General features: G+C 44.3%; 1 protein-coding gene across 4 annotated transcripts; it reads right to left on the reverse strand.

Annotated features, from left to right (window-relative positions):
- Positions 1-468: 468 nt before the first annotated feature.
- Positions 469-24,521, reverse strand: CCSAP (centriole, cilia and spindle associated protein). 4 transcript variants are annotated; one of them, XM_017953843.3, is made up of 5 exons: positions 24,033-24,521; positions 23,209-23,623; positions 7,279-7,547; positions 5,793-5,947; positions 469-828 (listed from the first exon to the last, which is right to left on the reverse strand). In XM_017953843.3, exons 2-5 carry the CDS (start codon positions 23,573-23,575, stop codon positions 678-680), a joined length of 942 nt encoding a protein of 313 aa, XP_017809332.2. In that variant the 5' UTR covers positions 23,576-23,623; positions 24,033-24,521; the 3' UTR covers positions 469-677. The 4 variants fall into 4 exon arrangements, with proteins under 4 accessions (XP_017809332.2, XP_031515017.1, XP_009196159.1 ...); XM_031659157.1 differs by lacking the exon at positions 24,033-24,521 and having other exon boundaries at positions 23,209-23,665; XM_009197895.3 differs by lacking the exons at positions 469-828; positions 24,033-24,521 and adding an exon at positions 1,617-3,511 and having other exon boundaries at positions 23,209-23,661.
- Positions 24,522-26,673: the final 2,152 nt, after the last annotated feature.

Consider the following 26,673-nt stretch of genomic DNA (forward strand, 5'->3'; position numbering starts at 1 on the left):
GCTTTTGCAGTGCTATTTGGATTCATCCCATATAGGCCCCATCTTGCGGTCAGTCTGAGGCCTCACAGGGCTCACGTGTAAGCTCAGTTCTCTGCTGTCTTTGGTATGGACTTAGGATCAGCTCTACCCATAAGCACTGTGAACAGTGTGAGTAGGCGGGGAAGGGCTCAGGTGTTCATAAACAACTTTGTGGAGTCACTTTCTTAAGCTCTTCCCTCTCTGCTCTCTCCCTAGCACTTTCTAGTTCCCTGGGGCTCCCCTTTTTTTGGTCCTGTGGCCCAAAATTGCCCACTTCTGCAACTCGGCCATATCCTTCAGAGAGAAAAAACGCGCATCGGCTCACTCCCGTGCTCTTGGTGATGCTGCTCTACTCAGTGGAGATGTGCGAGGCTCTCCCTCAGGCTTCCGGCTCCTGCAGGCTCCCACTGGCAGCCAGGGGGTTACCTGGGAGCTTCAGCACAAAAAAAAAAATGGGGAAAAGGAGAGGTAAGGGGGGCATTTCCCCCACTCTCTGAGCTTCCGCTGTTCCCTCCCCTCCTGTTCCTGGAGCCAGGCTGCTTCTGGATCTCCGCACCACAGTGCTCACTTCTGTGTTTTGGCCTGTGTTAAGGCTGGACGATACATGAAGAATCAAAAAAAAAGGAAGACTCACCACCACTTCAGTGGTCCTTAGAAGTCTAGTGTACCCAATCCGTGTGTTGCTGTTTACTTTTCAGAGTCCTCAAATAGCTGTGTGACACAGTCCATCTATATTTTATAGACGTGTTCAGTAAGAACAAAGTGGGGGAAATGTGTGCTCCCTCCATCTTCCTGGAACTAGACTCTTCCCTAAGATATTAAGGGGAAAAAAATTGGAGACTGTCCATAGCGTTATCCAATATTTGTGCAAAACAAAACGTGTGTATGTATCTCCATAAATGCTTAGAAAAAGGTCTGCAAGTTTACACACAAAATTTAAAAATGGTTTATTCTAAGAAGAGGAGTAGAATTTCGATGAGAAGGGAACTTTCACTTTTCACTTTTAACTTTCACTTTTAACTCTATACTTTTTTTTTTTTTTTTTTTTTTTGAGGCGGAGTTTTGCTCTGTCGCCCAGGCTGGGGTACAATGGCATGATCTCGGCTCACTGCAACCTCTGCCTCCTGGGTTAAAGCGATTCTCCTGCCTCAGCCTCCCGAGTAGCTGGGATTACAGGCACATGCCATCACGCCTGGCTAATTTTTGTATTTTTAGTAAAGACAGGGTTTCACCATGTTGGCCAGGCTGGTCACGAACTCCTGACCTCAAGTGATCTGCCTGCTTCAGCCTCCCAAAGTGCGGGATTACAGGCATGAGTCACCACACCCAGTCAAGTCTATACTTCTTTTTGAGTTATTTTAACCATACACTATTACTTTTGTAACTTGGAAAACAATAAGATGTGATGGAAAAGACTGGGAAAAATTATAGCTCAACTCAAAGTGTATAATACACTATCTTCTCATGGACATAACTAATGTATCTTATTAAACATTTATCTACTGAAAAATCCATTTAGGAGTCAATATGATCATACATTTTCTTCAAGTCATATATGTACTAAGCAGAATTACTTCTCACAAAAGAGTCTCAGCCTGTAATGTTAATTAACTTTATTCACATTTTTCCAAGTAAATACAATATTAACTATAAGCTAAAAACAATACATTGTTCTTAGAAAATACAACCCCAAATTACTGTGTGGCCTGGGCTTTGTGATTATATGTGCCCAGACTTTGTTCCTCCGAATTTTTAAAGTGAATGCAGTGCTCAAAACAAACTTACAATAGCACAGGGAAACCTTCCCTAAATAAAGTTTTCTTATACTTATAAGATACATCCAAAAAGAAGCCTCTACTGTCTTCATTCAAGTGTCCAGAATTTCAAAATGGAAATAATATTAAAAGAGCAATCGATTTGTTTCCATCTCACACTAGTAGGCTTGAAGGAGGCAAATTTGGACCAAAAATCTAGACATAACTCCTTGCATAGGGTTTGGTATTAAGCGCACACTTGCACTGAATAACTCCATATCCACCCTGTAGTACAAAAATTCATTTCAAATGCAAACATTGTGAAATGACCAGGTCATATTTTGAAGATCACTCTTTAAAATATCATTTAACTGATCACAAAATTATATAGTAAGGACCTTATATGGATCAGGTATTAAGTTTGATACCAAAGCAACTACAGCATCAAGCTACATAAATATTAGCACCATTTTTTATCTAGTCCAGTGAAATGTAAAACTGTGCATCACACGGTTTTTTAACCAAAGCAGTCAACAAGAAAAATTGTTTTAATTCTGATATATGCTTTGCTCCCCCTCCTCTTTGCTGGTCATACTTTTGAACACTTTAAACAAAGTGCAGTTGACCCTTCGTATCCGTGAGTTCTGCGTCCATGGATTCAACCACATACAAATTGAAAATATTTGAGGGAAAAAAGGATGGTTTCATTTGTGCTGAACATGTACAGGCTTTTTTTTCCTTGTCATTATTCCCTAAACAATACAGTATAACAACTATTTACAGAGCATTTACATTGTATTAGGTATTTTAAGTAATCTAGAGATGATTTAAAGTATACAGGAGGATGTTTCTAGGTTATATGCAAATTCTACACCATTTTATAGAAGGGGCTTGAGTATCCGTGCAGTTTGGCATCCTAAGGGAGGCCTGGAACCAATGCCCCATGGATACTGAGAGGCGACCGTACCATAACATACAACAGACTTTGTAACATAAATTACAAAGTCTGTGCCCAGTACAGCATTATCAACCTAAAAAAGGATAGTGGAAGACCCTACAGATTTTTCTTAACTTACAAATTGTGCAGAATTCTCTTCTGGAAGTTATGGCTTCCAATAACAGCCATGTTGCTTGCTCTCTTTCTTACCATTTAGTCAGCTGAGTTCAAGTGACCTAAGTATAATACCCTTTAAGTTGCTAGCAATTGTATTCTTTGATGGAACACAATGACAAAGATACTACATATGAAATGGTATAAATATGTGCCTCCTACATAATATGCAAGATCATCTATAGCCTATTATACATCTGTTCATTTTTAAAATGAATCATGTGCTTAGAAATTTTAGGGGGGAGAACATATATATAACCAGAGGTGCCAAGTATTTTAACAGCTCCTAAATAAGGGCAGTTAAAAGACAAAGAATCGATTCCATTCACTTCTCACCCGCAGACTTAATGTCCAGCAGAGTGCTAGACAATAGTGCTTCAATATTCTATTACTTTTATCTTATATTAAAATTGGTAACATAAAAAACAAAAAGCATATTTATGACAAATTGTTTTAATTAAGAACTTAAAATCAAAATTTTGAAAAGAGTTTTATGTAGCATTTATTTTTAAGTATCATTGGATTCTCGGTTTCAGGCTTTTTCAACATGAAAGGTAGTTTTTAAACTATCTCACTGTCTTGCAGGTTGTCCCAAGAATTAGGAACATGATTACAACTACATTCATTTCTAGAATAAAAAGAAAGAAGTAGGATCATCAAATTGTAACAACTATAAAATCTGCACAGGTTCAAAAGGTAATGGTCACTCTTTAAAAAAAAAGAAAAGAAACCCTAACCAACTAAGGACTTGGACGTAAGATGAAGGCTTACAATTCATACTGATTTATTCACTATTCTTGCACTTTAAAAGTACTTTAAAAATCCCGTTCATTTGTCTTCCACTTAAAAAGAGGAAAACATTTGCCCATAATTGCCTTCTATGTTTTATCTCTGTCTGGAGTTTTAAGTAGTAAGTACATTAAATACAACTTTGTTTTCTAAACGAGAGAAAAGTCTGGCTGTTCAAAGTCTAGAGGAAGTTGGGTTTCTAAGGCAGTCCGTCAGTGTGGGGTCTGAACCACTCTCTAAGGCCATCTTTCCTGGATTGTCAGCTGCAACACAAGCCTGAGCTGGATGGCTAACACCGAACATGCAAGAAGCGACTTTAAAGGAACAGTTTTCACAATCAGCTAGCTACACCATCACATATTGCCACATTAAGGTGATCTTTAGGTACCTGTGTCGTTTAAAGACTTTAATAATAGTTAATACCAAAATTCACCAGTTACTAGCAAGGCTGTTTTGGACAACATGTAAAATTTCCTCTTTTGAAATATGCATCTCAATGATTAGGAAAGATCTCTAAGGAAACAAATTCACCTCAAAACTACGCAAATATTTTAAAAGGTTTTTTAAGCTCACAATACTTCAGTATGTGTTTTCAAAGCTTAAACAGTTATGATCATGTGTGAAGATTTTATGGGGAATGAAAGCAATCTGTTCTAAAAATTGACTATGGTCTTCCAAAGACCCGGAGAAAAATACCAAGGTAATGCTCAGCCTCACGTCCACTCACACATCTTCGGTGCCAAGCTGGCACAGGCAAAACACCTTTCTTATCTCTCATAAGAAACTTAGCATATGTCCTTCTAGCAGATTCTTGTCTCCACAGGATGGAGAAGATGTCATTCATTTGATGGAAACCAGTGTTTGTTAAAACCATTTTCTACCCCCAAAGCAAACACACTAAAGAGAAGGAGCACTATTTACATAAATTTCTGCCTACCCACACACCACCATTCTCTCCCATTGAAGTGTAGATAAGATCTACTGGCTAGGAATCAAAGAGTAATGTATTTCAACCTAAAGTCTGAATACTGTACATCATACATCATCAAGACTTTGTTATTGTTAAGTGCTGTAAAGAAAAAGTAGAGAAAGTAGAGGTGGGCAGTCTGTCTAACAGGCATCTTAACACTGGTCCCCATCCCAGTGGAACAAGCAATGCCAGTGTACCAAATGCAATTCCAGATTGTAAGTTCGAAATATCATTGCCAGCCATTACAGAAGAGGCAAAAGTCCACAGGGGGTGTATGCCAAAAGGTCAAGTGTGACAAAGGACTGAATCCACAGTATGTGTTCTAAAAAAAAAAAAAAAAAAAAAAAAAAAAAAAAAAAATGGGAGTCTTTGACTACTCAAAAGAAACTACTACTCTACACACATACTGTGTTGTGTGCACTTTGTCTATTGGAATGTATTTGAGCTATTAAACTATTAAATAATAACTGCCTAGATGATCACTGAAAAAGAGACCCTCGCCCAGCCCAGATAATTCTTAAATATCACAGTCTACACAAAGATGCTGCTGAACTGAAATACAAATAAGTTAAAATTTTTCAGGAACTAGCAAAGTTCTAGTTTCATTATACATGGAATCAATAGTAGTGTTGACACTCATTTTTGACTTGATATTCTTTCACAAACAAAACAGCACATAAGGAAAACGAGTCTTATGCTGTAGGATGGAATGATCTTATAGCTATGGAATCTGGAAAGTTATTTAGAACAAGATGAAAATAGGCTCTACCTAAACTTATGAAAAGAATACTGAAGTGTAAGCATCTGTCGCCATTTAAAGGCATTTGGTGTCAGTATCTTAAAAGATTAAGATGCTTTAAAATAACACCCTTATAAGAATATCAAAGATTTAGGGAATTATCTTCATAAATAACCAAATATCTATGGCTTCAACTGTCTGCCCTACTGCCGAGGTAGGTGACCAATATTCATCAAAATAAAACAATCTTTTACAAATTCCCTAAAAAAAACCTTGCATAATCAGTTGGTTTCTTAAACCTGTGTCCAGTTTCTTTTGATGGTTTTTGTTTTGTTTTTCCTTTCAGTCATTTACACTTTTTAAAAGAGGCTGTCCACGCAAGTGTTTCTTTAAGCTCTTGCCGAATAGCACCTCATGTATTCTGTCATCCACGGGTTCTCTGAGGAGGAAGCCTTCACCTTTCTGTTCTTCTCCACATCCACAGAGTGAGCACGCTGTCTTTGAGCAACCAGTCTCCTTTTCTCCACCTGTCTTCTGTTCTTGGCTCGTAATGCTGATTCATGAATCTAAAGAGAGTTCAAAATAAAAGGATAGCAACTTAACGGGCTATTATACTAATGTTCAACAAAGGTTGCAATGAAGCTGGCTACTGCCAGGTCACCTGCAGCGGGGCAGAGTCAAGACCTGCCTGTCTATATAGTTCTTCCTTTACATAAAACCTTCCACAGAAGAGCCATTCTCACTTCATGCTATTCTCACTTGATTCATGTCAGGGATAATGAAACTAAGCAACAGCAAACTAAATGTTGGAAATGGTAAGCAACCAATTTGCATGTACCTCTAGAGTTGGCTCTGGAAAGCTGTCCGAACTGCTTGGCATTAAGCATAAGTATTTCATCAAACACTTATAAACAGCTCACAAAAAGCAGGGAAAATAAAAGAACTTTTAAATGTTTAACATCAGTAGACCAAAGACATCTCAAGGGATTTTACCACCTAAGATGTCTTATACTACAGATAAATCCTGTTAAAATTAATCCCATGGACTTGTCAGAGATCTTTTGTTAAACAGCAGCTTTGTTGTCTCAAATATCACTCCAAATAACACCATCTGCTGGGGTTCAGATGTCTGTTCAGTGCAATTTTCATTATGCTATTTATCCAGAACTCAAGCAGTTTGCAGTTTCCCTTTCTGCTTCCTTAAACGCATCCTTTGCTTTAGGCTATCCTAACAGTATTAATGCTAACATACATGTTTTGTGACTACACCCATAAAGGTCCTCTCATTTGAAATGTTTCCGGGTCTTGACACAGGGAGACAAGCTAAGGCTAAGTCAGGGAAGGACTAAAGCTCCTGAGAGTAAAATGCATTTGTTACAGATGAACAGGGGAAATGCAACCATTTGAATTTAATCAGAAGAGCAAAAGGGAGTCTATGGCAGATGCCAAGCAATCAATCAGACAAACCAAAGATAAAGGAGTCAAAGAAGTGCCAGGTTATCCAAGCTGAAGGAAACTAAAATGGCTCAAGAGACCAGTGGCAAATCCAGATGGGCCATTACCAGCCTTAGCTGTGCTGCTCCTCCTGACCTCCCGGTCCCGCAGGAACTTGCGAACCCCAACTCCATCTACGTCTTTGCCTGGCTTGGTGTCACTAAACCCTTCTAGCTAACTCCCAGCCAAAACCCCTCGCTCTCCAGGCCACCAACATACAGAATCCTCCTTTGGTTAATCAGAGGTTCCATTCTGGAGTTCCCCAACCCACCACGCTATCCCCTAAGATTTCCCATGGGCCCAAAGCACTCAGTGACCAAAGGACGTGATGCCAGACGACAGGCGCATGGCCCAGCTCGCCACTCTCAAAGGGAACGCAGAACCTCAAGGGCCCAGAGCGCACCTCGTGCACAGGAGCGGACGCGCAGACGTTGTGAGTCTTCTGGCTTCCTGTATCCGTCTGTTTTTCTCCCCAGCCATAAAGAGCAAATGGATGCTTGTTTTCTTTTATTTTACTCGATGATCTTTGGGGACTTTTGACCGCTTTCCTGTTTCCTCTAGCAAATAAGGCACTTGGTTGCTGTCGAGGCTCAGGACTGGTGGGTGATTTGTCAGTTTCTCTTGTTCTGGTTTGTTGTTCAGGTTTGTCTTCTACATCTTTCACTGGCAGTGCTTTTGAAGAGAGGTAAATGACATGAAAATACTTTGAAATCAGATTTATATGTAATTACTTAAAATATTTAGGTTGAAAAATCATAATGCTTAATTAAGTCAGTAACATTTTCATGTATGGCTCAACTCATACGATCCACTTAAAGCAGAAACACGGGAACAAGTTAGCATAATTTTCAAACCATTTATCTCATTTTAAAATCAACAGCAAATATACCAAGATTGAACCAAGCCTATTCAAAAGCAACCACTGCCACTCCGATTCTGAGATTTAGCACCTGGAATGTTAAAAGCTAGACAGCACCACGCCCTAAGGGTTTTCTCTGCAATCCCCCAAAATAAATCCAATCATCTCAATTTTGCTTTCCTTCAGGGAAAGATCTGGATTTGTGGTCATTCTCCAGCAGCTGCAGAAAGTAGACGTTTGAGTTACTCCACCCGAAAATGCTCCTTAGTCCTTCTGGGCTCCTCCTGAGAGCCGCCTCCTTCACTGGAAAGCCCCTCCGCCCAACAAGCAGTGGTTTCCATCGTTACGGCCTAGGTGCGCAGCCAGGCATTCCCCGTGGGGAGAGTTAAAAATGAGGGCCCCAGCCGGGCGCGGTGGCTCACACCTGTAATCCCAGCACTTTGGGAGGCCGAGGTGAGGGGATCACAAGGTCAGGAGATCGAGACCATCCTGGCCAACATGGTGAAACCCTGTCTCTACTAAAATACCAAAAAAAAAAAAAAAAAAAAAAAATTAGCCGGGCATAGTGGCGCGTGCCTGTAGTCCCAGCTACTCGGGAGGCTGGTGCGGGGGAATCGCTTGAACCTGGGAGGTGGAGGCTGCAGTGAGCCAAGATTGCGCCACTGCACTCCAGCTTGGCGACAGAGCGAGACTCTGTCTCAAAAAAAAAAAAAAAAAAGACGGCCCCAGTTTTAAGGGAGCTTCCCCAACGCTTGCAACGGAAATGATTCCATGAATCAGGCCCGGGTCTGTACCACAGCCCTAAATTCTGGGGAACCCCCGGTGGTAAATGTGGCTGCCCCACCTAAGGGGAACCTCAGATAGCAAGGATGTACTCCAAAAAATACCTGTTCCCCTGAATTACCTTTTATGATTTTCCCATTTATTATTTTGTAAGCTTTTTTTTTTTTGAGACAGTCTCACTCTGTCGCTCAGGCTGGAGTGCAGTGGGCAATCTCGGCTCACTGCAAGCTCCGCCTCCAGGGTTCACGCCATTCTCCTGCCTCAACCTCCTGAGTAGCTGGACTACAGGTGCCCACCACCATGCCTGGCTAATTTTTTTTGTCTTTTTAGTAGAGATGGGGTTTCACAGTGTAACTCGATCTCCTGACCTCGTGATCCGCCCATCTCGGCCTCCCAAAGTGCTGGGATTACAGGCATGAGCAACCGTGCCCAGCCAAGCCTTTCTTTTTTTATGAAATCAATGCAATTCGGTATAAACCCTTTGTGAGCCTGCTTCCTTCCACCTATAGCTCCGCTGAAGTAAGAGTTCCTGATGGGTCTAGGGCTCCATCTGAGGTGCCCCAGTTGTTTAGGCCACAGGAGACCCTTTGTTTCAGATGCTCCAGAGTTTTGCTGTTGGTCATGATGTTATTTTTTTGTTTCCTTTTTCAGAGACAGGGTCTTGCTCTGTCGCCCAGGCTGGAGTGCAGTGGTGCAATCATAGCTCACTGCAGCCTCAACGTTCTGGGGTCAAGTGATCCTCCCACCTCAGCCTCCTGGGTGTGCGTCACCAGGCCCGGGTAATTAAAACAATTTTTTTTTTTTTTTTTGTAGAGATGGGGTCTCACTATGTTGATCAGGCTGGTCTTAAACTCCTGGCCTCAAACAATCCTCCTGCCTCAGCCTCCCAAAGCGCTGGGATTACAGGCCTGAGCCACCGCACCCAGCCATCAGTGATGATTTATTTTATAGACTGCTATTACAATCTATATAAGGTCTCATCACCTCTGTAGGACAGAATTTTGCCATTACTTTTAGTTGTGAGTCTTCTCTTGGCTATTTCTACTTCCCTTTAAAGTTGAAGGAACCCCTGCGTGGGCAGTGCATGCAAACTGGCACATACTTGTAAGAAACCTTCAGAGGTTATCTGCCATGTCTGCCTTCAGGGATGACCCTGACTCTAGTAAACCATTGCATTTATTACTAAACATTTGAAGGAACAGACACTTCATGTCTGAATCTGGGTGTAATGTTCTGCATTGGTGTGCATCATCTCTTTAAACCCAGCACTGGAGTTGCTGGGGATGAGGCAGGACACCAGCCTTCCATTTCATCATGAGACGATATCCATTCACTGCTCAAACGTTTATCTGAGTGATGTGTCCATACACTCTCCTCTCCTCTTCCCTGGTGTTTAAGAAGAAAAGGAAAGAAGAGATCATCAGGACCAAGACGAAAGGGAAAGAGAAGTGGGGAAGTGCAAGCAAGAACTGTACAGTGGCACAGTGATACTGAGAGACTCTGAGAGAAGAGCAGCCACCCAGGTCATCTTCACTGATTCACTTCCCCTCTCTTCCTCCTGTTCCAGGCGTGTCTAGCCCAGATCTCCCACAGAAGCCTGCCCATAGAAGGCAATAAGGATTTTGCTGAAAGGGCAATCTGGGGCTAGCCGGGCAGAAAACAGGAAAGAGAATTCCAGAAAGAGGGCGTGGCTTCTTCAATGGCACGGAGAGAAGAGAAAAAAAGGAATTATAAGTAGTTCAAAGTGGCAAGTACGTAGAGGCCATGGATGAAGGCCTGGAGCAGATAGCGTGGGGAAAATAAAGGCTTTCCATGCCAAACTCTGGCATTTTTATTTTATTCTGGAGATGAAGAATCATCACGGGAGGACTTTAAGCTGCAAAATGGCATGGTCCTATTTGTATTTTAGGAATGAGGCCCCTGGCTCCACACGTGGAAGATGGGTGAGATCAGAAATAGGGGCAGAGAGGCCAGTTAGAAAAACACACTGATCAGACCAGCTGGGAGGTGGTGCCAGGATGCTTTTTTTAACAAGGCCCCTCCAGCCAAGCACGGTGGCTCAAGCCTGTAACCCCAGCACTTTGGAAGGCCAACGCTGGTGGATCACCTGAGGTCTGGAGTTCGAGACCAGCCTGACCAACATGGTGAAGCCCCGTCTCTACTAAAAGTACAAAAATTAGCCAGGCGTGGTGGCACACACCTATGATCCCAGCTACTCGGGAGACTGAGGCAGGAGAATCGCTTGAACCCAGGAGGCAGAGGTTGCAGTGAGCCGAGATCGCACCATTGCACTTTAGCCTGGGCAACAAGAGCAAAACTCCATCTCAAAAAAAAAAAATAAGCCCCCTCCAAAGCAGACAGCCCAGCAGCACTGCATCAGACTGACAGGTGGATAGACAGACACCATGAGGACACCAGGAAGGACCATGTGGGTGCTGGGTTCTGTGGCTCCTGGAGGTGTTCTGAGTGGACAGTCATGCTGTCCTCTGGCATAGACTCCCCAAAGGATCAGGAAAGGGTGCTTGTCACCTCAGATGCAAGACACTCCTGGTCCCAGCGGCCAGACCTTCAACTGGAGCTCAGGAAAGACAATAGCATGAGATGAAAGCCACGGCTCTGGGTGTGGACCAGGTCACCCAGAAGAAACGCAGAGCCAGAAGACAGGAGGCACAAACAGGCCTGGGGACACCGTTATTTAATGCGCAGGCAAAGAAAGGAGAACCCGAGACGGGGGCAGAGGAAGGATAGCAAGAGAGTAAAAAAGTAATAACCAGGAAAGAGGCTGAGCAAAGAGTTTCAGAAAAAGAAAGCACAATTAACAGTCCAAAAATTAGAGAGATTGGTACGATGAAGATGAAGAGACTCTGCCATGGCAGCTCGGTGGTCATTGGTGCCAGAGGGGAGGTGTGGGGTTGGGGAACCAGACCCCAGCTGGCTGAGGACTGAACAGAGTGGAGCCTACCCATCCTGGTTCTGGGAGGCCACTGGACACACCCTCCCCACTAAGGATGACGTGGAAAAGCTAAATGAAATTCAAAAGCAGCCCCAGGTTAACAATGTCTATGGGTACCCAACATAAGAAACTAAAAAATCTTCTCAGGAAACCCTTAGGCCTCAAATTATTCCTCGAAATAGCTTTTCCAACACAAAGACCAGTGTGTGGTAAAGATACCCAGGCACAGAGGAGGGTAGGCAACAAGGGGGACTTGGAGAAGCAAGAGGCCTGAAATCCAAGGAGTCTTATTCAGACTACAAAATAGTTGTGCTTATAGAAAAAGACACAGGAATTATCTGCAATAGGAGGAGAGAAAAGATGGAAAATACAGAAGAGAAAAGGGAAAACTCATCACCGTAACATTAATATTTATAAAACTCTTTTGTAAAACTCTTGAAATAGTGGCTGGCACAAGAGAAGTGTATATAAGTGTGGTATTATTATACCCGTGTGTGTGTCTCTATGTGTATTCGTTTTTGTCCATAGTTCGTGGCTCCTAACTCCCATAGCCCTTGTTCCAGCCTTTTGTTATAATGTTGGGTGTGTTAAACCTCAGGGGCAGGCCCCCAGAAACCGAATCTCTCCTGCTCTCCTTTGCCCTGCCCCTAGGCAGGACACTAATCTTTCAACCTTCCGATTGTAGCTGAGCTCGGGAGGTTCCTGGAGGCTGGCGAGAGAGTATGGAAGCTTCTCACCCCTTCCCCATATCTCACCCCGTTCATCTCTTCATCTGTGTCCTTTCTAATATCCTATTATTATTATTATTATTATTATTATTATTATTATTATAAGAGACAGAATCTTGCTCTGTTCCCCAGGTGGAATGCAATGTTGCGATCTCAGTTCACAGCAACCTCCGCCTCCCAAATAGCTGGGATTACAGGTGTGTGCTGGGCTCAAGAATTCTCTTGCCTCAGCCTCCCAAACAGCTGAGATTACAGGTGTGTGCCACAATGCCCAGCTAATTTTTGTGTTTTTAGTAGAGACGGGGTTTCATCATGTTAACCAGGCTGGTCTCGAACTCCTGACTTCAAGTGATCCACCTGCCTCGGCATCCCAAAGTGCTGGGATTACAGGCATGAGCCACCGTGCCCGGCCTCTAATATCCTTTATAATAAACTGGCAAACATTGAGTGTTTCCCTGAGTTCTGTGAGCCACTCCAGCAAATTAATCAAACCTAAATGGGGATCATGGGAACCCCAGTTTGAAGATAGTCGGTCAGAAGTTCCCAAAGCCTGGACTTTCGACTGGTGGGAAGGAGGGGGCAGTCTGTGAGACTGAGCCTTCAACCTGTGGGACCTGACGCTATCTCCAGGCAGACAGTGTTGGAACTGATTGCTTGCTTGCTTGCTTGCTGGTGGGGAAATAGCCCCACATATTTTGGGGTCACAGAAGTCTGTGTTGATGGTTGTTGTGTGACAACGGAGAAAAGAGTTTGAGAGTTTTTTCCAAACAGTAAGTATATGATTCTAAAATCCTGTTTGAAAAAATAGTTTAAAATAAAGACTTCTTCAAACAAAAACAGCATCATCCACCAGTTACGGTGGAAGATTACAATGCCCCTCTCAGTAATTGGCAGATCATTCAAATAAAAATAAAGTCAGTCTCAATTTAGAACTGGGCGCTCCAATACAATAGCCATGAACCAGATGTGGTTAGTAAATATAAATTGTAATTAATTAATTAAAAGTAAATAAAATTAAAGATTCAGTTCCTCAGTTACACTAGTTATCGTTCAAGTGCTCAATACCCATGTGGCTAGTGGCTACCCTGGTAGACGGCGCAAATGGAGAATACGCCCATCATCACAGAGAGCGCTGTACTGAACATCTGATTTTCCAAATGTATTTAAACAGAATTAATAAACTTGACCTAATGGGTATATATAGAACATTGAACCCAACAACTGCAGAATATAAATGTTTATCAATCATATATGGAACATTTATACAAATCTGCATATCCAAGGCCATAAAGAAATCTTAAGATATTTACAAAACTGAAATTCTCTAGAATGTATTCTCTAACCACAATGTAATTAAACTAGATACAACAAAAAAACTTCAAAAAATCCCTCCCAGTTTTGAAATTTAAAAACATTTCTAAATAACCTATAGGTCAAAGTGAAAACAGGGTTGCACAAAAATGTGAAGGTACTTAATGCCACTGAGCTGTACACTTTATTTATTTATTTATTTATTTATTTATTTAGAAATGGAGTCTCACTCTGTTGCCCAGGCTAGAGTGCAGAGGCACGATCTCAGCTCACTGCAACCTCCACTTCCCGGGTTCCAGCGAGTCTCCTGCCTCAGCCTCCCCAGTAGCTGGGACTACAGGCGCCCGACACCACGCCTGGCTAATTTTTTGTATTTTTTAGTAGAGATGGGGGTTTCACCATGTTGGCCAGGCTGATCTCGAACTCCTGACCTCAAGTGATCCACCCACCTTGGCCTCCCAAAGCCTCCCAAAGTGCTGGGATTACATGCGTGAGCCACTGCACCCGGCCAAACTGTACACTTTAAATCAGTTAAAGAAGGCCAGGCACGGTGGCTCACGCCTGTAATCCCAGCATTTGGAAGGCTGAGGCAGGAGGATCACTTGAGCCCAGGAGTTTAACACCAGCCTGGCCAGCATAGAAAAATCCTGTCTCTACCAAAAAAAAAAAAAAAAAAATGTTTTTTCATACAGGGTCTCACGCTGTTGCCCAGGCTGGAGTGCAGTAGCATGATCTTGGCTCACTGCAACCTCTTCCTCCCAGAGTTAAGCAATCCTCCTACTTCAGCCTCCCAAGTAGCTGGGACTACAGGTGCACACCATCACACCTGACTAATTTTGTATTTTTTGGAAGAGACAGGGTTCCATCATATATCCCAGGGTTCAAGCCCAGGTCTTGAACTCCTGGGCTCAAGTGATCTGCCCACCTCAGCCTCCCAAAGTGTTGGGAGTATAGGCATAAACCACTATGCCCAGTGCCAGCTCCTCCCCCCCATTTTATTTTTTTTCTTAATTAGCCAAGTATGGTGGCATGCAGCTGCAGTAGAAGCTACTTGGGAGGCTGAGGTGGGAGGATTCTTGAGCCCAGGAGGTTGAGGCTGCAGTGAGTGATGACTGTGCCACTGCACTTGAGCCTGGATGACAGAGCAAGACCCTGTCTCAAAAATAAATAAGGCCAGGCACATGGCTCACGCCTGTAATCCCAGCACTTTGGGAGGCTGAGGTAGGTACATCGCCTGAACCAGCCTGGACAACATGGGGAAACCCTGTCTCTACTAAAAATACAAAAAATTAGCCAGGTGTGGTGGCACATGCCGGTGGTCCCAGCTACTCAAGAGGCTGAGGTGGGAGGATCACTTGAACCTGGGAGGCAGAGGTTGCAGTGAGCCAAGATCATGCCACTGTACCCCCGCCTAGGTTACAGAGTAAGATTCCATCTCAAATAATAATAATTAACAAATAAATAATAAAATGGTTAAAATCATAACATGTATTATATATATTTCAGCACCATTTTTCAAAATTTCAAGTAGTGGTAATAGAGGGCATTCCTTTCTTAATTCTGATATTATTGAGAATGTTTCTAGTTTCCTCATTGAGCATAACGTTTGCATTAGGTTTTTTTGTTTGTCTGTTTGTTTGTTTTGAGACAGTCTCGCTCTGTCACCCAGGTTGCAGTGCAATGGCGTGATCTCAGCTCACTGCGACCGCCACCTCCTAGCTTCAGTTGATTCTTGTGCCTCAGTCACCCAAATAGCTGGGATTACAGGCACGCGCCACCACACCCACCTAATTTTTGTATTTTTAGTAGAGATGGGCTTTTGCCATGTTGACCAGGCTGGAATATATGTTTTCTTTAAAAAATAAATGTTTCTTTATGTAAATACTATATATAAATGTTAAATTTTATGAATTTTTGTGACTATTTTTAAAAATCATAATGAAAATTTGAAAATGAGTTAGAATAAAAATGTTATATGGTAAAACATATGTGATGTAGCTAAAACAGTTATCAGAGGGAAATTTATAACCTGACATGAACATATCAAAAAAGAAAGGCAGGGGGCAAAAAAAATCAATGATAAGCATCCATCTCAAAAAGTTAGAAAAATTAAACTAAGGAAAAAATAATAATAAATGAATGAAAATATACAATAAAGAGAATCCACAAATCCTTAGTGTGGGGAAAAACTAAACAAATTCACAAACCTCTGGCAAGTCTGATCAAGAAACAGAGAAAAAAGTAAAAATAAAAATCAGTTAAACAAATATAGCAAATTGGAGGGTTCAGGTTAAATCTGCACTGAAAACCTGTGCCTTATAGTTCCTTAAAGCTTAGACTCTCTTCCCCTCCAAATCCTACTAAAGTGAAGCAAAAAAGGTATAAAGCCACAAGGACAGAGAGCAAGGGAGGTGATGACATCGGGCAAAAAGCATCAATAAAATTTGGAGGAAAAGAAAAGCAGGTGAAGAGGTAAAAATGGCCTCACAGAACTGAGTAGGATGAATCCTAACTGCCAGAGGGGAAAGGCCTCCAGGACAGAAGCTGAGCCCTAGAAAGAATGACATGAGCCAGGTGTGGTGGCTCACATCTATCATCCCAGCACTTTGGGAGGCCAAGGCCAGAGGATTGCTTGAGCTCAGGAGTTTAAGACCAGCTAGGCAACACAGCAAGACCTCATCTCTACTAAAAATCAAAATTAAAAATTAGACAGGTATAGTGACGCACACCTGTGGTCCCAGCTACTCAGGAGGCTGAGGCTGGAGGATTACTTGAACCCAGGAGGTCAATGCTGCAGTGAGCTTAGATCATGCCATTGCACTCCAGCCTAGGCAACAGACTGAGACCTTGTCTCAAAAGAAAAAAAAAAAAAATGAAACAGTTGTACAAGGCGCCAGCTTCCTCAGAAAGCTAGTGATGTGGATTCTCTTTTCCAAAAGTTCAGTATCAATCAGCACCCCAGCCCTCGTGCTCTTCTGACTATAATATGGATGTGTTCTGTTGAGAGTTGGGATCCATGGGTCCTCCCCTTGAACCTGGGCAGACTTTTATAATAGGGTGTTGTGAAAATAACTGCACCAAGTAATAACTTCCCCAGCGAGGGTAGAATGGGGTGAGAAAGGGCCTGCAAAGCTCCTGAGGATAAAAGAGAACAAGCAACGCAGCATCCACCTGGGTCTGTCTCCGGACGCTGTCCTTATAGGCCAGCCAGTGTGTTCTGAGGAAGGCCAGGCACAGGAAGAGGTCATGCATGTGAGGGTCCCAGCAACAGCCCAGCCAGGTCCCTCTAGCCTGGAGCCTTCCAGTACAGGCTGCAGACAAGGTATCTCACTGCCCAGGGCCAACTTCCAGCCCAGGAAACCACAGCAGCAGCAAAGGAGGACAGCAGGCCGGGGGCCTCCATATCCGGGGGTTCTGCATCTGCAGACTCACTCAACCATGAATTGAAAATATTTGAGAAAAATAAACAAAAAATAATACAACAATAAAAAGTAATACAAATTAAAAATACGGTAGAAAAACTACATAGTATTTAATTGTATTAGGTATTATAAGTTATCTAGAGATGATTTAAAGTATTCGGGGGATGTGCACAGGTTATATGCAAATACTACACCATTTTATATAGGGACTTGAAGATGCACGGATTTTGGTATCTGTGGGGGTATTTTGGATGCAATCTCTCACAGATACCAAGGAACAACTGTTTTTACTAATTTTAAGCTACTCATTTTCAAGGTAATTTTGTTATACAGCAATTGACACTTCTATATTCTTTCCCCTAGCTCATGTGCCAGGTAGTCGCTCCTCTCCTACCCAGAAGGCCTGTGGATTTCAGTCTCAAGTGGCAGAAGCAGGGGAGGCTTGGACTTCAGATGACCCTAGGGACAGCAGAAGCCAAAGGAAACAGCTTCCTGAAAACAGAATTAGGTGAAAGGCCTCATGGTAAAGGAGCCCCCTCCTCAGCACCTTCCTCTGCCTCTGTTCCCAGGATGCTGGTGCCAGGCTTATTCCCCATGAGACAGGAGACTGCAGATGCACTGTCTGGGCAGCTCACTCAAGAGACGCTGGCAAGTATACATGTTTGGAGTCCCCAGAGGAACAGCTGGGTCCTCATCCAATTACAGAAAACAGGCATCCCCCATGCACAGAGCTCCTAAAAAGCTCTTTCAGGCCTTACTCTTAAATATGAGCAGACAGGCTAAGAGCAAACATCTGAGCACATCCTCTATTAGTAAGGAAGAGACCAAAATTATGCAGAAAAAGGCAAGGCAGGGAATGGAAGACAGCTTTGAAAAGATATTTCTGGCCTTTTCTTTTCTTTTATTTATTTATTTTTTCTTTGTAGGTTAAAAGAAATCTGAAAACAGAATGCTATTATTTTTTTTTTTTAATGTAAAGAACATTAGGGACCAAAAATAGATGATCTCTTGGGAATTTAAAGCTAAGGTGAGAATTAAAAATTTCAATAGAAATGTTGGGAGATAAAATTGAAGGGTTCTCCCAGAAAATAGAACCAAAAATTCAAAATTTCAATGTAGAAACATTTTTAAGTAAAAATGTTAGAAGACTGATCCAGGAGGTACACCATCCAACTAAGGATAATTATAGAAAGAGAAAATAAAGCATATGGAGCACCGAAAATTATTTTTAAACAGGAAAATAGGAAATATCACTGAACTGAAAGAAGCTTCCAGAATGAAAAGGGCCAGCCAAATAAATGAAAAAAAGACACACACAGGCACATCACAAAATTTCAGAACATCTCCTAAAAAGATAAAAAGATAAAATAAAAAAGATAAAAAGAATCTCCTAAAAGTTTCCAACAAAACAACAAAAACAAACATAGTGGGGTCACACACACAAAGCGGGTGTCAGAATGGCATGGTACTTCTCAACACTATGACCAGAAGCTAGGATTCAGTGTTACCATAACGCCTCAAATGCTGAGGTTTCCAATCTAGATTTATCTACCTCGCCAAAATATCAATCCTGGATATAATAAAGGCATTTTCAGATATGCAAGGTTACAAAATTTCTGACTCCCACTCTGTAGATCCTCAGGATGTGTTCCATCAGAAGGAAGGAATAGGCCAAGCAAAAGGAAGACTGGAGATGTGCAAGACAGGGGATCACACAAAGGAGGGAAATGGTAAAGAAAGCCCAGTTCAGCAGCTGTGCCAGGGCTGGACAGTATAAAATCTAGACTGGAACAAGAAGATCAAGGGCTCAAAAAAAAAAAAAAAAAAAAAAATGTCTCCAAGGGAAAAAAATAAAATCAGATGAATAGAACACCCAATATATCTGACATATGGCAAGTTTCACAGTACTATCAGACCATTTCAGGCATTAGTGATAGCTAAAACAAACAAGAAATAAGAAACAGTGATAGGCAGTGATAGGTAGCTTATTTTTAAATAATCCTATTACTGGAGTAGGCGCAAAAAACAAAAACGAAATGAGCAATAAAAAAGTGAAACAATTATTAATTTCAGGAAAACCATACATTTTAACAAAAAAAAATGTAATCACATATATATTACATGGCTCACCTGCAAATATTTACACAGTCATAATTCAAACACAGAACAGAGATTAAACAAAGCAATCATATAGCTAATATTGTGGGGATCTGGTGGAGATGGGTGTTGTTATGTGTCTGGGGGTAGAGTAGGGAAGGCAGAGCTAAGATCCTGAGCTAAATCTTCATCTCCTATAATGGGAAGTCAGTAAATAATGTTCATAATGGGAAGTCAGTAAATAATGTTCACAATCAAAAAAGCCAACAGATAAGTTTAAATGAAAAGAGGGTGGCCAATGCTGAAAGGAAAGTGAAATTGAGTTGAAAGCAGCAAGGGACATACGTGGAAATGGGGCAAGATCATATTTTTTTCATTTTAAGTTAAATTTTTAAAATTACTGCATATGTAAACTTTGCTAAAAATAAAATCTAACCTAAAAAGAAAACGTGACTATGAAGTAAGGAATGGGAGACAGTCTAGACCACTCTTCACAGCATATTGGCTATGGGAGGAAAATAATCACACACACACACACACACACACACACACACACACACATATACACATACACACACAGAATTTCCTAACAGCTTTTTAGTATCCATTCCTTAAATAGGAATAAAAAACCAAGGATCATTAGACATTTCAGAAAAGTGCCTAACATGAAATAGAGAATTGCCAGCAAAAAGAAACAAAGACGCAGGGGTGAGAGACTGCTGAAGAAACACAGTAAGAGAAGAAAACAAACAAAAACTTCTAATATATATCCTCAGTAAGATAAAACCCTATATGCATGAATCAGAACCAGATACTGTGGGGTTTTTTTTGTTTTTTTTTGTTTTTTTTTTTTTTTGAGACGGAGTCTCGCTCTGTCACCCAGGCTGGAGTGCAGTGGCCGGATCTCAGCTCACTGCAAGCTCCGCCTCCCGGGTTCATGCCATTCTCCTGCCTCAGCCTCCCGAGTAGCTGGGACTACAGGCGCCTGCCACCTCGCCCGGCTAAGTTTTTGTATTTTTAGTAGAGACGGGGTTTCACTGTGTTAGCCAGGATGGTCTCGATCTCCTGACCTCGTGATCCACCCGTCTCGGCCTCCCAAAGTGCTGGGATTACAGGCTTGAGCCACCGCGCCCGGCCGATACTGTGTTTTAAAAAGAAATAAAAAGGGAAGGAAAGGAGTGAGGGAAGGAAGGGAATAAATGGCAGCCCAAAAAACAATTCAAGAGCTCTTAAATTTAAAAGAAAAATAGGATCTGAAAGATCCTGAAAGCTTCCTGAGAGGGACACGTTACCTATGAAAGATCAAGATCAACAATCATAACAATGCAGGCTGTAACATCAGCAGTCATACACATAAGGAGGAATGCCTCCAGACAACTTTTCCAACCTAGAATTCCATGCCCAGCCACACTCACCAAATTATAAGGGTAGAATAAAGCTACCTCTTGGCATTCAAAGAAAACTAACCTCTGAACCATCCTTTCTCGGGAATCTACTAGAAGATGTGCTCCACCAAGAAGGGGTAAACCAAGAAAGAAAATGACATGAGAGCCACACAACAGAGACTCAAACCCAAGAGAGAAGCCAAGAAAGGTCCTAGGAGGATGGCCAAGGGCCCTCCCAAGATGCCAACCAGGCAGCAGGCCACAAGAGCAGCAGCAGGCCACAAGAGCAGCAGCAGGCCACAGGAGCAGCGCCAGCCGGGATAGAAGTAGGTCAGGGGCCCTGGGAGGGGTGACTTTAGATGACAAGAGTGATAGAGAACCTGATGTGTTGGTTATATTGTGAAAGAAAAAAGGGAATCCTGGGAAACAGTATGGGTCAGCTTTGAGTAACTTTTTCCATGGGCACAATATGGTGGATACTAATTATGAATCCAACAAACTCTATGACGACTGTACTGAGCAGGTGTGGAGATGGGTCGTGTCTGTGTGGGTGAGGAGAGCAGTAAAAAAGAATTAAAGTCAACAGATAACGTTAAAAACTGGAAAAAAAAAAAAAAGCAATCAAATATCAATAAAAGCCATGTTAACTTGGAGGTACAGAAATAAATACCAAAGGAAAAACCAGGGTGTTATGTGTGGCAGGAGGCTGATATGCTTTTGTAGTAAGTCAGATGGAACTACGTGATTCTATATGCATCTGTGGCTTCAGGGAAAGTAAGAACTTTTCTATTTCATAGAAACTCAAAAGAGTGCTCATTGCACTAGTATTTAAAACCATCCACTTAAAAACCAGGATATTTAATCTTGTGCAAGCAACACAGGAGTCAAGAGGGCCTCTTACAGGTGGGAGCAAAACAAAAGATGCTGTGATTGTGAGTCCTGAAAGCAGAAAATATCCTTTCTTCTTCCTGATGCCTAAACCAGAAATGTTAGCAGGGAAGAAATAACTGAGAGGACGCTCTCTCTAAGGAAACCAAAAGGATCATGAACTCAGAGCTTACCGGAGCTGGTAAACACAGGCACCATCCATAGCACAATGCTACCTAAAAATTGTATTTACATTGCATATAAACATTTGACAGCTCCATCACAAACCATAAAAGATGGGGGAGAGAAAAGCCATTTAGCCTGATAAAGTACATCTCAATTTAGCTAGCAGATCAGCACCCACAGGAATAATCTGGAAGGCATGTTCCCTACCCCCTCCACCTTCTGTTATTTGCATTTCTAGCAGTGATCACTGAAGCATCAGGATTTGTGGGAATTCACAAGTAACATGATGATGGCAGGAGGCAGCCCTGCCTCCCATGATGTGCTGAAAATAGCTGAAGATGGTAAAACCAAGAGCAAAGCAACCCGGCTCACAGCCGAAATTTCATCTCCTCCTCAGCCTCTCACAGAGAAGCCAGGAAGAGTCTGATTGGCTTGCAATCGGGTAAACAAAAATAAACACATAAGTGAATAAAGTCACTGATTCTGAGCTTCCGTTTCTTCATCTATAAAACTGAGACTAGGGCCGAGCATGGTGACTCACTCCTGTAATCCCAACACTTCGGGAGGCCGAGGCGGGCGCATCACGAGGTCCGGAGTTTGAGATCAGCCTGACCAACATGGTGAAACCCCGTCTCCACCAAAAACACAAAAATTAGCCGAGCGTGGTGGCGCGTGCGCGTAATCCCAGCTACTCCGGAGGCTGAGGCAGGAGAATCGCTTGAACCCGGGAGGCAGAGGTTGCAGTGAGCTGAGATCGCGCCACTGCACTCCAGCCTGGGCTACAGAGCGAGACTCCGTCTCAAATGAAAACACACACACACACACACACACACACACACACACACACACAGATTAAAACAGGGTCTCTTTTGGGATTGTTTTGAACATTAAATGACAACATACATATTCCTAGATCAGTGATTGATCTAGGAATACATTTTCCCAATACATCTTCCATGTTTTCCTCACTCAAGCCTTTTTAAAATCCAGTGATCTGGTGGTGCCTGGCCAACGTAAGAGGAGCAGGAAGGAACCATTGGTTACTCCAGGCTGTACTGAGGCGTTGAACTGGGTCCTCGGCACCAGCCTCACATGCTGACAGTCCCCAGTCTACAACCCTCTGGGCAGGAAAGAAGGTGAAGGGCCATGGCTGAAAACACGCGCAGCGCCACCGGTGCTTTCGGATCTGGAGGGGCGAGGGAGGATGCGGTGGGACGGAAGGGGAGAGGACCTAGCACTTACAAAGATGCTCTCACAGCCAAGTTATACAACACTCCATGTAAACAAATGCAAAATATTCTTTAGGGACAGCGCAGCGAGGTCGGGGAGTTAATACGAAAAACAACGGCCCCATTCATCAGACAGAAAGCTTAGTCCTGCGGTTCTTAACCTTTTGGGTCACCTTTGAGAATGTGATGAAAGCTGGGGCTCCTCTGATCAAAAATGGGCGCTTAGAAATAAGCAGATGGGACTCAGTGGTTCGCCAAGCCGCAGAGGCCCACAAGGAAAGACCCCGGACTCAGCCAGCGGCGCTTGAATTGAGTTCACCGCTGGCTCCATCGAAAGCCACCTAATTAAGCAAATAAAGGGTGGCAAAGGCTGCCACCTGATTCTGTCAACCGGAAAAAAAAAAAAGGAAGAGCCCACTCCAAGCGGCGCAAGAAATAGAGATCAGCTGCTGCGAGCTTCGAGCAAACTGTCCCTGCGCGCAGGCCCCTCGCGTTCCCCTCCAGGCCCAGTACCTGGCAGAGCCGCGTCCTCCGCGTCCTCGGCCTCCGCGTCCCCGGCCTCCGCGCCCTGCTCCTCCGGGGCCCCGCGCGCCCGCCGTTCCGCTTCCTCCTGGGCAGCCTGCTCTACCGGCGGCGGGGGCGAGGGCGGGGCGCACCGGGGTGCTGGGCCCCCGGCGCCCGACGACTCTGACGACGCCGAGTCCTCCGAGGAGCCGGCCGGGCCCCAGTCGTCCCAGAGCCAGGGCGCGTGCGCCTGCTCCAGCAGCCGGCGGCCCAGGCGGTAGTGCAGCAGCTCGCGGTAGCACGGCCCGTACTCGTCCCAGCGCGGCTCCTGGTAGCGCTTCATGTACTCGCTCTTCACCCCGCTCCCCGGGGACATGGTGCCGTCCGCCGTCTCAAGCGCCAGCCGCTCCGCGCTGCCCGCAGCCTACGGGACCCGGTACACGACACAGAGGCCGCCCCGCCCCTCCGCCGGCCCTGCCCGCCGCGACGTTTAAACCCGGAGCCCCGCCCGGACGGGAGCAGGGGGCGGGTCCCGGCGGGGGCGGGGCGGGGGCGGGGCGGGGGCGGGGCGGGGGCGGCCTCACTTGGCGGCCCGGACCAAGAGCAGAGGCGGGGACCCGGGCTGCTGGGGTCGAGGGGCGCGACGCCGAGGAGGGCTGCTCAGAGGGTGGAAGGCAGGGAGGCTGCGGGCTGGGGCGAGGGGACCGCGGGAAACGGGGGCTGAGCCGGAGGAAGAGCGAGGCAGGGGAGCGGCGGGGCCCGTAATCGGGTGATCCTGGGGTCTCCCGAGACGCCCCCTGAGCTAGGCGTGCGGTCCCGCGGGGCTGCCTTACCTCCTTCCCGCCACGCCCGGCCGATCCTCTGCGCCCAGGCCCGAGGTGCGCGTGGCGCAGCAGCTAAAGCGCGCCTCGCTCTCCCGCGCGCTTTCCTCCTGAACAAGATGTCGCCGCGGCTGCCCGCGCTCCAGCAGCAGGCGGGAGGCGGTGGCGCCGCCTCAGTCCCGGAGCCTCCCCGCGCGCTCCTGGCCCCTGGGCCTCCGCCCGCTCCGTGGGGGCGGCTGCTTCCGTGCAGAGCGCGAGGCGTGGGGGTGCGGGCGGGCCTGACAGTCCAAGGGGCCCAGGCCCAGGTCCCTGGCCCACTTATTCGAGGTGCCCGCTCACCCTGGTCCCAGCACGCGTCACTCTGCAGGAGTCGTCAGTTAGGGGCAAGAGATGCTCCCTTCAGAAATGTAGCCCCCCAGGCTGCGACTGGGGGCGACACTCTCTGTCCCCATTCGAAGCCTACCCGTTCTTCCTCTCTGTGTTCACAACACCTGTTACTCTGGCTCCCTTTTATGTCTACACCCCCCAAATTCTTTTAGATTTTCATCAAAACCATTTCACTTGCTCAGAGACCCGTTTGCACATAAAACCTTGACAGATTCAGTTACGTTGTGCAGAAGTGTACAACATTGCCCCATTTGTTACAGTTTCAAAAGTGGCCCCGCACTATTTTCCCTTTTTGCACTTAAAACCTTCACAGATCCAGTTACGTTGTGCAGAAGTGTACAACGTTGCCCCATTTGTTACAGTTTCCAAAGTGGTCCTACACTATTTTCCGTTTCTTAAAAAAGAGCCTTGATACAGTAGCCGCAAAAAGATTTGAAAGGAAAAAAACTTTTGGAAAATCAAAATATATGTAGCAGTTAAAAAGCAGGCCCAGGCCGTGAGTAGCACTCACGGCTTCCACGTCAGGATTCCCACGAATTCACCTACTTTCTACGTGTCAGCATCCTGCCTCCCACCAGCGCCCCCCACCTCATCATAGCTAAATGATTCAGAGGCGGGTACTGGCCCAAAATGGGGAGGCTCAGACCGTCTGCTCTGAAAACTTGAAGTTACTAGTCCAGTCATTAGCACGGGATTGTGTTAATGGCAGTCTTTTCTGGACGGAAACTCCATGATACCCTGCTGCTAATGAGTCCGCAGACGCCGTGATTTCTCCCCTTCCCAACTTTATTTTCTCTTCCTTGACTTACATAAGGGACATTCTAATGCACTTTCCTTTTGTTTAAGCTGGCTGGGGTTGGTTTATGATGTTTGCAACCAAAGTAGCCTTAATAAAGATTGAATAAGGTGGGGAAATGGTTATATGCAGTTCTATGGGACATGCAGGACACCATCAGTTTCAGCTTTTGCTGCATAATTCACTCCAAAACTTAGTGGTTTAAAACAGCTAAGATTTATTATTTCTTATGATTCTGAGGGTTAGCTGGGCAGTTCCTCCACAGTTGGATTCTGATGGAGAGACAGCAGGGTTCAAGATGACCTCCTAATATAGTTGGGATAATTCTCTCCTCCAAATCTGAAGTTGAAATTGGTCCCCAATGTTGGAGATGGGGCCTAGTGGGAAGTGTGTGGGTCATGGGAGCAGATCCCTCATGCATGGCTTGGCGCCGTTCTTCAGTAATGAGTGAGTTCTCACTCTTTTAGTTTGCATGAGAGTTGGTTGTTCAAAAAGATCCTGGCATGTCCTCCTCTCTCTCTCGCTCCCTTTCTCTCTCCATGTGACATGACAGCTTCCCTTCCCTTTCCACCATGATTGGAAGCTCCCTGAGGCCTCACCAGAAGCAGATGCTGACACTATGCTTCCTGTATAGCCTGCAGAACCATGAGCCAAATAAACCTGTTTTCTTTATAAATTACCCAGCCTCCGGTATTCCTTTATAACAGCACAAAACAAACTAGTACACCTCCCTCACATACCTGGCAGTGGGGTGGGCTGTGGGTTGAGCTGTCTTGGTCACACCCTCCAGAAGGTTGTACTGGCATCTCAAGGTCATATACAGCTCCTGCTGCATTCTCACGTTTAAATAAATCAGAAGGCTAAGAGTCAAGGGAGAGAAATAAACTTCCCTTCTGCATAAGGGGAGAGGAAAATTCACATTCCAAAAGAGATTGCATACTGGATGAAGGAATTTGCGGGCATATTTTACAATCTTCAACACAACACACATGCACACACACACACGAATATAAGGGTACTCTGGGAGGCTAAGGCAGACGGATCACCTGAGGTCAGGAGGTTGAGACCAGCCTGGCCAGCATGGCGAAATCTCATCTTTACCAAAAATACAAAACTTAGATGGACTTGGTGGTGCCTGCCTGTGGTCCCAGCTACTCTGGAGGTTGACAGGAGAACTGCTTGAACCTGGGAGGCAGAGATAAGCTGAGATCATACCATTGCACTCCAACCTGAGCAACAGAACAGGACTCTGTCTCAGAAAAAAATTAAAATAAAAATAAATAAGGTTAGGAATGATTTGGGGTTTTTCTTTTTACTTGTCTATTTTTCATAATTAAAATGTATTACTTCATTTTAATATTTAAGCATATTATTATGTCAGGACTTATCCATTTGGAAGTGACAAAAAAAATTCAAACTAGCTTAAACAGAAAGGATATTTGTGGGCTCAGGCAGAGCTAGAGCCAGGGG

Source organism: Papio anubis, chromosome 1 (assembly GCF_008728515.1).
Source record: "Papio anubis isolate 15944 chromosome 1, Panubis1.0, whole genome shotgun sequence".
NCBI classification, from domain to species: domain Eukaryota; kingdom Metazoa; phylum Chordata; class Mammalia; order Primates; family Cercopithecidae; genus Papio; species Papio anubis.

What these genes read in the sequence shown, in the direction of transcription:
- CCSAP (XM_017953843.3), bottom strand. Translation starts at nt 23,575, where the DNA reads ATGTCCCCGGGGAGCGGGGTGAAGAGCGAGTACATGAAGCGCTACCAG. An exon ending in GGAGGACGCGGCTCTGCCAG is followed by an intron (nt 7,548 to 23,208) that starts GTACTGGGCCTG and finishes TCTCTTCAAAAG; the next exon opens with CACTGCCAGTGAAAGATGTA. An exon ending in TGGATGACAGAATACATGAG is followed by an intron (nt 829 to 5,792) that starts GTGCTATTCGGC and finishes TTAATATCTTAG; the next exon opens with GGAAGAGTCTAGTTCCAGGA.